This window comes from Betta splendens, chromosome 14 (genome assembly GCF_900634795.4).
Source record: "Betta splendens chromosome 14, fBetSpl5.4, whole genome shotgun sequence".
NCBI lineage: Eukaryota > Metazoa > Chordata > Actinopteri > Anabantiformes > Osphronemidae > Betta > Betta splendens.
Window position 1 is genome coordinate 13,139,272 of NC_040894.2, and position 13,796 is coordinate 13,153,067.

The 13,796-nt window shown below is 40.0% G+C and overlaps 2 protein-coding genes across 3 annotated transcripts; one reads left to right on the forward strand and one right to left on the reverse strand.

The window, feature by feature from the left end:
- Positions 1 to 15: 15 nt before the first annotated feature.
- On the reverse strand, positions 16 to 11,666 carry LOC114869868 (C2 domain-containing protein 2). 2 transcript variants are annotated; one of them, XM_029174402.3, is made up of 13 exons: positions 10,819 to 11,666; positions 10,332 to 10,427; positions 9,451 to 9,570; positions 6,629 to 6,730; positions 6,319 to 6,435; positions 6,023 to 6,131; positions 5,330 to 5,438; positions 5,156 to 5,217; positions 4,914 to 5,029; positions 4,670 to 4,838; positions 3,817 to 4,052; positions 3,212 to 3,479; positions 16 to 2,285 (listed from the first exon to the last, which is right to left on the reverse strand). In XM_029174402.3, the coding sequence occupies exons 1-13, from the start codon at positions 11,098 to 11,100 to the stop codon at positions 2,065 to 2,067; spliced, it is 2,007 nt and encodes a 668-aa protein (XP_029030235.1). In that variant the 5' UTR covers positions 11,101 to 11,666; the 3' UTR covers positions 16 to 2,064. The 2 variants fall into 2 exon arrangements, with proteins under 2 accessions (XP_029030235.1, XP_029030234.1); XM_029174401.3 differs by having other exon boundaries at positions 10,332 to 10,430.
- A 170-nt stretch (positions 11,667 to 11,836) lies between these two features.
- Positions 11,837 to 13,676, forward strand: atg101 (autophagy related 101). Its single transcript, XM_029174411.3, has 2 exons — positions 11,837 to 12,320; positions 12,403 to 13,676. The coding sequence occupies exons 1-2, from the start codon at positions 12,069 to 12,071 to the stop codon at positions 12,805 to 12,807; spliced, it is 657 nt and encodes a 218-aa protein (XP_029030244.1). The 5' UTR covers positions 11,837 to 12,068; the 3' UTR covers positions 12,808 to 13,676.
- The last annotated feature ends 120 nt before the right edge of the window (positions 13,677 to 13,796 follow it).

The following is a 13,796-nucleotide window of genomic DNA, read 5'->3' on the forward strand; positions in this document are numbered from 1 at the left end:
AAAGTGGCACCATAATCTCAGTTATTCAATCAGTATTTATTGCTGAAAACGAACAACTCAATATGTAAATAGTTACAATCCCTGCAGGGAAATGACTTGACATTCTGTTACAACAGTTACATCAGTCAGTGTCTGTGCACAGAGCAGATGGCAATAAAAAAAACACCAGGAAGTAGTTTATTAAGAACATACAGCCCTACTGCTACTTACTTTGCATTAACATAGCCAGTGCTAGCTGAGCACGAACAAATGACACATTTCCCTTACTTCTAGTTTAAAGAGGTTTCTGACTGAATGGTTACTGAACTTTATTCAACCTGAAACTCCACTTTGAATATTTTTAAACAGACTGGGCGATGGTGGTGAACAAGAGAAGCTCTATGGTGTAAATGCTACATGATAATTAAGCCACATTTTCTCTGTAGAAGACTGTTGTCACAAACACAATCAAGTGTGTTTCTCAGGTAGTAAAATAACGAAAACACCCAGGTAACAAATATGTTATGTGCATAGGCTTCTTGATTACAAACTCTGCTGAAGGTGCAGGACTGTGCTGACGTGCCTGTCTCTCAGATTCTCCCAGTTCTCTGGTTTGATGGCAGATGATGCAGCCACAGCACCAAAAAGTCACATCAAATCAAGGGCAAGTCTGGATCATCCACCTTTGACAGCACCCTCAGAATAACTGTAAGGCAATCTGTTACTTGTGTTTATCACCACGCTTAGTCTTCTAAGCAGATTCATGTTTTGATGAAACAGCAGTTAAGATGATGTCAAGAAACGATACAATCATTAGCTGAATATTAAAAAAAGCAGCCAAACAATTCAGTTGCTGCAAAATATTCTCACTGGTTTGTTGTGTTCATGTCTTCAAAAGGTACGTCTTTTAAAACAGCAAGTCATTAAGTGAAGAATGAGGTTTTCATACAGATGAAATGCAGGACTTGAATGAACACAGTCCAAGGTTCATTAGTGTGTAATGCGACATGTTTGGCCGAGTGTAACTTCACAATCCCTGGATAGAATTTCACTCAGTTCCCTTTTGACACATCCTGCAGGTAACGGTAGTGCAGAGGAAATCTTTTGGGAAGACAAAGAAGAAAGTTGCATATCTTAAAAACAGGAGTAAACATTAACAATTCACATATAGATGAAGGATTATGTTAGCCACAGTGTTCTCCGTTTCCTTTTGGGAAGATGTTGTTTTAATTTGCATGATGTGACTTCTGCCTAGGTGGAACTTGAAATGATTGGAATGGTTTTGATATATGTGTTAGATGTAAGGCTGGCATTGTTCTGGATACCTTTATATGTAGCTTATATGCATATGTTACAGTTTATGTACTGGTCCTACCTAATTGGAATTCAAATTAAAGTTTTGTAAGCTAATTGAGAAACAAAATGTTCAATGCTGGACTTCAATACTTCATTTCATTTTAGTGTAAAAAGTCTGTATTGTATCCCCCAACTACATAGGTTATATAGTATAATAATCGTCTCCCCTTTTTTAACACAAATCAGAACTACAGAACAGTCTCATAACAAGAGTAGCTCCTGTCATTGCACTTCAAATAATGGTATTGATAAAGTGTGCAAATCATACAAATACCACTCTGCTTTTTATCTTTGGTCCTGTTGGCCCACTAAATGAAACTTTCTGGTTTCACAACAGGAAGAGTTTGTTCTCTACATTTAATGTGTTGTAAAGAATGATAGCCCACACCAGACTCTTCTATCCATAACAAGGCTGTAAAAGCACTTCAAGATTTCAAAATGTTGCATAAAATCAAAAAAAAAAACAAAAGTGGAATAATATCTTCTAAAATGCCATAAATCCAGGGTAGTTTAATTCCTTTTGTTGCAATATCCGCTTCTTAGGAAGCACAAAAGCAGGACAAAACAAGAGGATATTTTCCATCCGCATTGCTCTGTGAATCAAAATGCAGGAGACCTAGTTTACCGCATGCAGAATGCAGCTTAGGTGACACAGGGAGTGGGTTAACCAGGAAGTCTGACATGGAGTTGGTGATGGTAGATGTGAAAGGGACTGAGGTGAAAAGGGGATCACGCATGAGGCTCCCCTATGGAGGTAGAGCCGTTGGGTTTGCTCTTATTCTTGATCTTGCGGTGGAGCATGCGGCTAAGTGTGGCGGTTCGGCTGGCCCGCTCCACTGCAGCTGGAGACTCCAGGTAAACCAGGTCATTGTGTGACTGGCTCATTCCCGGTTCCTTGCGCTGGTGTCGCCGCCGGAAGAATAGCTTAGCACTTTTCTGTAAAAAGCTGCCTGTAAACCAGAATCAAAGTCTATGTCAATATGCAATCAATCACGCAAAACTAAGGCATATACAGCATTTAACAACCAGCTGAAATAAAAGCGGCACAATTTGGTTTGAAAAATCTGGCATGGACAGAAAACATGCAGTTAATGGCTCCTTTTTTCCTTCTAAAGTCTGACTTCTGGCTTTAACACATTACTGACTGTGTTGAACTGTACCAACACATAATTGCCTCACAGTTAAATCTGAATGTACAAATCAGTCTGTGAACATATGTAAATTAGTGTTTATAAAAAGAAAAAACATGTTAAATGACACGCTCCCAAAAAACAGATAGGCTGAACAATATACACCTTAAAAAGCTTTTGAAAATCTAGATAATGAGTGATTTTGACTCTGCAAAGTCTAAATTTACATATATTCTATGAAGTGGAATAGTGAGAATACACTTTTCATCTACAAGCCAAAGGTGTAGTTTGTTAAAGGCCATGTTGAGTATAAACTTTTCAAAGTATTAACAGTATGTTGTCCATATTGTGCAGCCCCATAGCACTAACAACAGCTAACTAAATTAGAATCTAAGCTCATATCTGAGCAAAATCCCATTTGAGAGTTCTGAGAAAAAATGAAATCTACTCTACTGTTAGCAGAAACTACACACGAGACTAAGTAACTATAAGTAACTCATCACAAACTTACTCATCTGGACACACTGCAATGGTGAAAGTTAAAAAAAAGGAGGTTGTTGGATTGTCACAGTAGGAGAGAAAGAAAGAAACAATTACAACAGACGTCACTGGGGAAGAACAGATGGCCAGAAACACAGTTTTAGGTTCTGTCTTTGTTTTTGAGGATTTTTTCATAAAGATCAGCACTACGGTGTCATATGTATTCACAGGAACAGGCAGTTTTAGTCATCTCCGTGAACTCTCACCTCTGCTCTTCTTACAGCTTGCTTCAGACACACACATGGAGAGTGAGGTATGGTCTAGTTCTTCTCCAGTCTGGCTCTCCCAATCTTCTGGAGGCCGACCAACTCCACTGGGCTCTACTTGGGGCTCTGACATTTCTGGAGGGCTGCTTGTTCCTGACACAATTGCTGTGGTCACATCCTGAGTGGAGCTGCCCTCAGACATCGAGGCATCCATCGCTGCAGCGTAGCCCGCCATCAAAGCTAGCTCATCATCCTGAGACAAGGGGGTCTGGAATTAAGCATAGTCACAGTTTAACAATCAATTTCCAGTCATTTCTAGTAATTCTGTTTTAATGCAAATGTGGGCCAAACATTCCAACAACACTAAAGTTAAACACTAGTTTTTCATTTTATGGCTCTGTTTTAATCACTGAAACAACAATTGTATGAGCAAAAAGATACTTTATAATCTAGACGTGACGCCACACCAAACCATCTGAGATCTATTATGTTAGGCACAACAGCTTATGAAGTGTTAGAACCTGGCACTGCTTGGCAATAAAAGTTAAAAAGTGTAATCAATCAGATAAGTGTTGCTGAGATCTGGTAATGGAGCTCATCCCTACTTTGGCGATGCCAGAAATAATGATGGTACTCTTCTTCACTGGGGACTTGAGTTTCTGCTTGGCAGACTCATGGAGTTGTCTGATGGCGGCCTCGGCCACTGGATCTGTGCCATTGAGCATCAGCAGCTCAGTGTCAGAGGATGAGAGGGCCTTGCTGACAGTAGCCCCAAGCATTGATGCCTGTTCTGAAACACGACGTTCCGACAGCTTGGACTTGTTGGCTTTCTGAACAGGGTCTGAGAAATAATAACAACAAAAATAAATCTTAACTTAATAAGTTAAGATTAGGTTAATAACAATAATAAAAGTTCATGTTCAAAGCCAGAAGAGAAGATTTTCTGTCTTCCATGATGTGAGAGGTTTTATACAAATTAGGGGACTTACAAAGCTTTCTGGTGGAAGAATAATTGTCTATAAAAATGACTGGGTCAGTATGCATTGGACAGGGCCCTGGCAGTCCAACAGTATTCAGCAATCACACATTAAAGGTTGAGCTGGGAAAATGCTCATAGATGTTCCCATTTGAGTTTTTTCTTATTTTGATGCCATTTGCAGCAACAAAAATTTAGTGATTTTAATACAATATCTTATTTAAATACATATCTAATAGAACTGCATAAATAGGAATAAAAACTATTATGTCTTTGAATAATAGCATTTAAAAAGGCAAAATGTTTGTTCACAGATGCAACACATATAACTACATTTTCCTGCAGAAATGTAATATCACAACAGGAAAGCATGATAAATAATTTCCATTCTTTCTGGTGATGTAGTCTTGCTCACTGTATTTAGACTCGGGTACTATTGCTAAGCCAATGGAGTTCAAAATCAAAGCACTGAACGGCTGTACCTATGTTAAGTCCAAGCGGGAGAGGTCGGCCTGGCTTGCTCTTTACTGCTGTGATGGTGGTGACCACCGTGCCACAGGGCATGACTGTACGGTCCATCTCCACCCTCTTGTTGGTGGCTGGGGTGGGAGCTTGCCAGGACCTTACCTCACTGGGCTCCAGGTAGGTAAACTGACAAATATAATTCTCCACAATTAATATTATAACTTAGTGGACATTGCTTGCTAACTGAGATGATGATCTTACGTCAGTAGTAAGTGATCCAGTCACTGTGTCTTTGGTTATGAGTGCAAAGGTTTGCTGTCCTTTGGGCTGCTTCTTCACAAGATCAAAAGGCACTGACATTTCACCGAGTAAAGAATCTGCCAATGAAATAAGATTCAGTGTCGTGGTAACAAACCATGTGGGAGTCACAGCTCATGAACAGAAGGAGTCTTTGTAATGATGAACACCACACATATCACAAGGATGTCAGTAATTTCCCTCACTTTCTTGTTGTCCATCATTCATCAACTGAATTTTAAGCTCCTTTGATCGTCCATTCAATTCACTGGTGGGATAGAAAAATGGATTATTGCAGACAACTGATAATATGTAGATCAACAAAAGCTTATTTTCAAAAACAGCCAAGGTCTGCATAGCTCTAGGGTCTAGGGACTTACAAAATAAATGGCTGATCCCAGGATGGACTGGTTGTGTTCTTCAAGATAGAAGTGTTAAACCTCTGTGGAGGATCATCTAACTGCATCATACACAGAGGATTTATGCTGCCTATAAACACAAAACGAAAAAGAAAACTAAACCAGACTCATAAAAAAACTGTATCCAGGAAGCGTCAAAAATGAAGCTTAGCGAAGTGTAATTGTTTCTACTAAAAGGAAGGAAAACAAATAGGGAAATGCCATATCTGTAATCAGAAAAAACAGAGGTTGTCTTGAAAAACCACAGCTCTAACATACTCTCAACTAAAAGCATAGTCTGTGTTGGCAAAACAAACAAAGTGCCAAAGTCTAAACGACATTGGTTGGTTTAATTTCGAAAAAGGCTGAAAGTGATGTTATCAGTCAGTATCAAGTAAATTAAAACTTGCTGTTGCTGCTGGCATTAGTTAATTATGCTGAAAGATACTGTCAAATGAGAGACCTTGTCCGTTTACATCAACAGTGGTGTGTATTTTGACGCCAGTGTAGCTGTTAGTTTATAAAAATAGGTAAGCTTGAGAAACCCTCCAGTCAGTTTCTTCTAAAGCAACAATAAACCCGCTTTACAACTGTGTAATTTGATAATGTGTGAAGGTTGAAACAGAAAGTGAACAAAGAAACAGCTGTTCCAACAGAACTAAGTTTATTTCTAACCTGCAGCATCTTCCTCGTGATTAAGTGTCACCCGGATGTTTTTCACCAGCAACTTCCAGTCATGGGCACGAGGGGGTTTAGGAGGTGAAACTCCTTTGTTTTGGGTTTCCTATCAGAAAGATTAGAGTAAGAAAATGAATAGGTTGATATCCTGATTGCAAGAATACAACAGAAATGTAAGGAAAGAAATTTTTTTTCAGTTCACAACTCTGCAACAAACTAACAACAAAGACAAATAATGACCAAAAAATGAGGGACTTGTGAATGTTAGTCTACATGGCATTCTTCCCACTCACCTTGACCTCGGAGGCCTGAGCAGGCCTGCAGCTCAGCAGCACAGTGGGATGCGTCGCACATAACAGCTGCCTCAACTGGTCCTTTATGGCTGCTACACTGGAAGAACTGGCAATTTTCTGATATACAAGAATGGTTATATCAGACACATATTAAAATAGTATAAAAGGAAACAAACATTATGCACCTCGCTGGCTGTTTTCAAAGAACCAGACCAGAATGACTAACACACTATTATGATGCAGAATACAGAGAGAGAAAGAGTCAATTGTATCCTTTTCAGAGGCTGACCTCATGCAGTGGTAGAATTACCTGGGTGGAGGTTGGTATGACCTGCAGCTCCTCTGTCTTGATGGTAGGCACTCCCCATATCACCTTGACCTCATCCTCTAATTCTTTCTGTTGTAGATTGAGCTGGAAAATACAGGACACAAATGAGAGCCAGAAGTAGTTTATAGTCACAAGTCAAGGGTTCATTAATGATGATTGTTGAGGCTGCAGAATCACCTGGAACTCCTACAACTGCTTTAGTAAGTATGATTCTTTGGCTTTTCACGCAAGTGTTACACAGCTACACACATCCACTATCAGCTCAGTGGTCAGTACCACAGTCTTATACCAGGAACCTTCATAGTAGTAGTTTTTAAACTAAAGAGATCAAACGTTGTGTTGATGCTGCTGATTTTTTGTTGAATTTCCATTCTAGTTTTATATTACTAGTTTGGTGAATTGAACCAGTAATCCTGCAGATCTCCTGGCTCTTTCTCTAACCTTGAACCTGTTGTACCCATGTTTTTGGATGACTCAAAACCTATTTAGCGAGGTTGAACCACTGCACTAGTTTAAATAACATTAGAAGTTATTCTTCCCAGTAAATCATTGCAAAGTATGTTAGACTCAGTCTAGCTGCTCATTTGACATTGTGAATACCCAGTTGTGGTGATTAATTACTAACTGCAATGTGTACACAGAATTAGGATTTTACTTTTTGCTGAGTCCACTGCATAGTAAGCTGCAAGAACAGTTTGAAGGATTTTTCAGAGTAGATACACACTCATCCCTCCAAACGCTGACAGTTTTGCTTTCTCTCTCTAGACACCGTCTGGCCAAAAAAGTCCCTCCCATGATTTTACTACCTTTCACTGGATATTTACAACAGCGATTAATGTGTTTCAGCTGGCAGCACACCAGGGGTCAGCTGGCTACCTAAATATAGAGAACAACCAGGTTTTTCCATCAATGGACATATTACAAAATGAAAATGCTAAGATTAATGAGGTTCAGACTGTGAAAAAATGGTTAATGCAGCATTAGACAATATTTTCACACATGGTTTAACCAGAGTCCAAGCCATAACATTCTGTTGAGAATACTTGAGTTGTGCTCAAGAACACCAAACATTATCTAAACACAATGCTGCTGCTACTGCTGCTGCAGCTGTAACACTAGGCAAAAGGACAGGACAATATGTTGTATAAGCTTTGCCATTATGAATGTGTGATGTTAGAAATATTAGTGTGTGATCTTCTTTGGTCGAACAGTATATATCATGAAAATGATATTTTGCAAGACCAGTAGCTGAAAAAACATACATCATTGCTGGTAGTACAGGCTAATATTGGGAAAAATAAATTGAAAGCCTACAAAGATTGCTCCACTTCTCTGCTCAAAAGCACAGCCTGCCATTGGTCAACACCATGAGCTCTACAACACTGAGGTATGCAATAACGATCATCATCAGCCTGACAAATACAAAGAGGGTCTCTTAGAGGAGGTCAAGACAGTTTACATCAACACCTACTGTAGCCCATGCGATAAAGAAAGTGAAAGAAAAAAAATAACGTTGCAGAGACTGAGCGATCTTGCCCCAGCATGCTTGGATTCCACTGTAGGACAGAACAGTTGCCTGTTAGGTCAAACAAAGGCCTAATCAGATAACAGTATGAAGGCTTAAGTGGATCCAAATAAACAGTATAACAGCCTGATCAGCCTCAGTTCATAAAAATATCTTATGCTGGCCAAAGCTTACAAAAAGCATGACACTGGTATAACACATTTAAGGTAAATTCATTTTTAAGACAGTATTAATCTAGGTTGTGTGTCTCTATATACAGATATAAACCGAAATTCTGATTTTCTTTACCAAGAAGGTCAGTAGTTCCTTCAACATATAGTCAGTAAAATAAGACATGATGAGACAGAGCACTCAGTTTTGTCATTAAACTACATGAGATGTAAATGAATTACCAACATTTCTAAGATTAGTACACAGTGTCCCCCATCACAATGCTTTCAAAAGGGACCATGTACAGCGACCATGTACACTCTATGTAAAGAGTGTATTATCATGTCACTGCCCAGGCACAATTGACAGACCAGGACCATGGGCAAATGTTCCAGTGGATGGATGAGACATTTGAAAGGACCTTTCAGATATTTCCAGACTGAAAAAGTGAGAGTGAAAAAGAGACAAGTGAGCTTCTTTGTGTTCCTGAAACAACCGATGCACAAACAAAACAGAAAAAAGCCTCAACTCTAATCTCTGCTTAAGCTCTGTAACCTCTCACTCCTGTTGTATTTATGGTCCAATGACCTCGGGCCTTAATTCAAATGGAATTAGTTTGTATAACTATTTGGATCTATACACTGGTGAACAATTAAGAGTTAACAGTTTAGTGCACGGCATACTACATATTCCAACAAATCCCTTTTGACCTATTCGTTTCTACACTGCATTTAAGTCTAAAGAGGACAGTATGTTAAACTGAAAAGACTGTTTGAGACCTATACCAACATTTATTAACCAGATAAGAACAGTCAAAGTAGCACATGAAAAAATGTGACTAATTAGGTAAAAAAAGCGAGTCAGGCCCCTGACAAATGTGAACACAAGTGTTAGTGAAAAAGGGTCTGACAGTGATTTTAATGAGGTCTTTTGGACATCTGCCAGACACATAAAGATACACCAACCACTTAATCTAATGCTGCTGCAGAGAGCTAATGCTGGGCAGCATATCATGTTCAATAAAATATCCCTGTAAACTAAACCACAACGAAGTATGTGTTAAAAAAAACAAAGGTGAATTTTTTGTGTGTTCTTTTCACAGATATTCTGGGAAGTATACAGCCCTTACCTGTAGCTCCAGTGGAGCTATGCAGACTGTATATTTACAACAACCTGCTGTAGCCATGGTTGTCGACGCAGCACTGAGCGAGAACTGAAGCTTTTCCCCAATCACAGTGCAGCAGGCAACCTGTTGGGAAAACAAAGTAAGGCATTGGTGAAATGTTAATCTACTGAGAATGAGACAGCATGTGCAAATACACACAGAATTTTAATGAAACTAATCAGTCACGAAAAAGAGATGGTCATCTAATGAATAACCTGATCTACGTGCAATACATGAAAAATCACAACAGGTTAATTCTTTGACTCTGCAAATTACCACACAATATCAAAGAGTCCACATACATTGCTATATGTTTATTTAGTGCACTCATTCTGATGTCAAGGTGGGGTGAGTTTGTTTGCATTTATTTCTTTACATTAACACTTTAAAGTCAACTGAAACACAAACATTGGTGCTGGTGTATTTCTGTCTGCTTGCTCCTCCTTTGTGCTGAGCTTGACAGATATGTAAGCTCCTTAAAGCGCACTCACACAGCATGTGGGTAAAAATAAGCCTCTGCTCATTAAACACCCTGCATTCAACTACAGAGCACCTGTGTTTTGGTACATATCATGACAATTACAAAGAAAAGGCTGAGTTTGCACTGTGAGCATGGCAAAGCAGAGCATCAACATGGCGAGCAATGTGTCCCTGTTTGACCTCTCTGTTGGTGGCAGTTTGTTTAACACACAATCTGCAACAGGCAGGCACATAATGTAATAACTAATTCCTCACTGGAAAGAGAAAAGCATGGTAAAGAAACAATAGCATAAATTAAATTTTGGATAAAGCAAAGCTTTTTAACTGAAGTTAAAGAATACCATTTCGTTTTTAGTGGAGCATACCTTGTTCCTGTTAGACTTTTTGAAGCTAGATACTTGGCTGACCATGAGCTCCGACGCTTTAAACTCGTCATCTTCAAACGTCAAGAGAACAGAACCCTGCTGAGAAAGAAGACAAGAATGTTTCAAGTATAGAAAATAACAATTACAAAAATTCACAGACGAGGGAAATTACTTGGTCAAAGCATTTAATGAGTACGACTGCTATCTCATTGACAAGTCTATGTTTTGACAAACACAAAATGCAGATGGAGGTGTTCATTGATGATTTGTATGCTGGAGTACTTTAATTAACAAGAACGCTGAGTAAGATTGGTACTGTCAAAAACAACTGATACCAAAGAATGGAGTCAGTTTGCAGGTTCTTTAAAAGTATCAAAGTACAGCTTAACTGCCAGTTTATTACACACTACTTCGTGAGACAGGCTGCATCTTTATTGAAGTCATCTGCCACAATGTACACTGATGGTTCGGCAGTCATGAGACTTACCCCACACTTTCTTGATTCGTCATTCAGAGTCCGGCACCAAGCTTCTGTCCATTGACTTTTCCAGCTTTTCAGTGACAGCGCCCATCCCAGCAAAGCGGCGGCTTCCTCCTGCGCTGCATTGTCATCTCCTGCTCTTTGCTTATTTCCTACTCTCCTTTGTTGGAAATACTGTATCAGATACAGTACTAGAGTGATCACGGATGCGATGAACAGTGTGACCATGCATAGCCACTGCGGATCTTCCAAGCCAAAGGATGAACTAGAACTTCCCACTTCGGACATTCTTTGCAAATAAACGCGATGATCACAGCTTAACACACCACCTCTAGGAAAATTTCTGATAAACTCATAGTATTTAGTTAGTCGGGTAGCAGCGAGATCAATGGAAGCAATTTCAAACAGTAGATACCAGCACAGATATCAACCTCCAAAGCAAACCGTGCTCACGGTTCTCCATATTGCAGCACCGCATACAGCTTTTGAGCGCAATACAGACGCCCTGAACTACGCAAACTGGCTGTAGAGACAACGACCATTATTGCCGAGCTAATGTTGGTCTGCGTGTTCACCTATACCTGCTGAGTAGCACCCTCTTCCCTCTGCTAGCTTAGTTAGCCAATCTTCCCCACGGTTCGCTTGTCTAACTAGCTATTCGTCATTTGATATGGAACCGCCAAAGTTTCCTAAAGACGACTTATTGGTGAAGTCCATCGTTGTGTTCCGTCAGAAGATAACCAGACATGGAGCCTAAACGCCTCGGAAACATCCTGGGAGCGAAGAGTTGAGTCTCTGCCGTGGGACTGGGACTCGGCTTCGGCTTCGGCTCCGGCTCAGTCTCAGCCTGACTGTACAAACTTACCGTTTGGATACAGATATGTGGCACAAACTGTAATTCCCAGAATGCAATGCGGCCAGTATGAAGGATTGTTGTTGTCGACACGGAGTCTTTTTGTCATGCGCGACTTGCCATAGACTGTTCTATCGTCATCCTTATTACGTCTTCCTGCCCCATTTGTTGTAAACATTCACTAGCTAGCAGGGTTCTGTTGCAGTCGTCAAGCCGATTATAAACATTACGTTTGGAGTTAGAGTCTCTTTTTTTCAAAAACCTGTATGTTATTTTTCAATAGTGCGTTACTCTGTGAAACAGGCTCCTCCCAACCGCAAAGGCAAACAAAGTAACGCGATCAGTGGCCATTATCATCCGACTTGCGTCGTCGCTTGTAAATGAAAACAACAGCAGTTTCGTCATGAATTGCCGCTCGGAGGTTCTTGAGGTAACGGTGGAGGCAAGACAGGTTGAAGAAGCGATGCTCGCTTTGCTCCACACTATTCTACTGCACCGCAGTACTGGTAAGTTCCACTATAAAAAGGAGGGCACCTACTCCATCGGTACCGTGGGCACGCTGGACATCGACTGCGACTTCATCGATTTTACTTTTGTACGAGTGTCTTCGGAAGAATTGGACAGAATGATCAGGAAAGCGGTGTCTGAATTCAAGGTAATGAGCTCTCTCAGTGAATCTGATTGTGATGCAGATAGCACCTGCAAGTGATGGATTCTGTTATGTGCTTTGGTCACAGGAAGCTTTGAGCAATTCTGGTAGCGACGGCATCGGGCAGATTTCTCTAGAGTTCTACCAGAAGAAGAAGTCTCGCTGGCCTTTTTCTGACGAGTGCATTCCCTGGGAAGTGTGGAGCATAAAGGTCAACGTAGTCAACCTGGCTAATGAGCAAGAGAGACAGATCTGTAGGGAGAAAGTGGGCGAGAAGCTCGGTGAGAAGGTGATCAACGTCGTTGAGGTCATAAATCGCCACGAATACCTGCCAAAGATGCCCACCCAGTCTGAGGTAGATAATGTCTTTGACACCAGTCTCAAAGATGTTCAACCATACCTTTACAAAATCACATACCAGATCACGGACTGTCTGGGCACCTCTGTAAGCACCACTATGAGAAGACTGATTAAAGACACGTTGGCACTGTGAGGACCCCCAACATAGATGAATATTGTTATTTCTTACTGTATCTACTATACTATACTATACTATACTATACTATACTATACTATACTATACTATACTATACTATATTTGTGTATAACTCAGCCCTATACCCTCTGTTGGCAACACAATGACTTATGGGGGAGCATTGTCAGGGTAATCACCTTTCTGATGCGTCTACACTGGTTTTGATTTTGATTAAATATATTTGAAAGACATATTGTTTTTTTGCAATATATGTCTTTCCACTATGGTCTGTTTGCCTTACACCATCAAGTAGTGCAACCTATATACAGTTGTAAATGTTGTGTTGCTTTCCAGTCAGTGAATGTAACAAATATATATTATAACTAATGGTAGTAATAGTTAACAGTCATAGCTCTGTCAAACTGAAGAGTGCCTGTTAACCCATCCTAACCTTTAAGATGAGAACAACTGTTGGCAGAGAATACCTCACTAGGCATTAAAAAAACACATTTTTGTTGAAAAGATCTGGATGAGTTTGGAAACTGGTTTCCTCTATATATGTGGAAGCTTCCTTTCAGTGCACAGTGTGACGGAGAGAGTGACCTTAGACATGAGTAGGACAGGATTTCCAGTTTGCCAGATTTTCAAATGAAAGCAAGCGTTTCCTAAGTTCACTCCCAAATTTCCACAAGTGTCACAGTGGCCCGCAGCTTGAAAAACATCCCCCCTGACGCAGGATGGCCTGCCAACAGGATGATGTGTGTGCATTTTTACTCAAGACAGCTCCACAGGTAGAATTGTCTGCACAGTCACAATGTTGAAACTGTCATCTGCCTGTTAATTATCTTTGCTGGGTTGAAAAATAAAGACTATGGCGTACAATGCAATGCAAACTCCTATTTATTTGAAAACCCCAGCCACTGAAAGTAGATGGTGATATAAATACTGCTTCATTTTACAAATGCTATTTTTTATAAACATTTTTAGTAACATCTAATTTCTGTTTC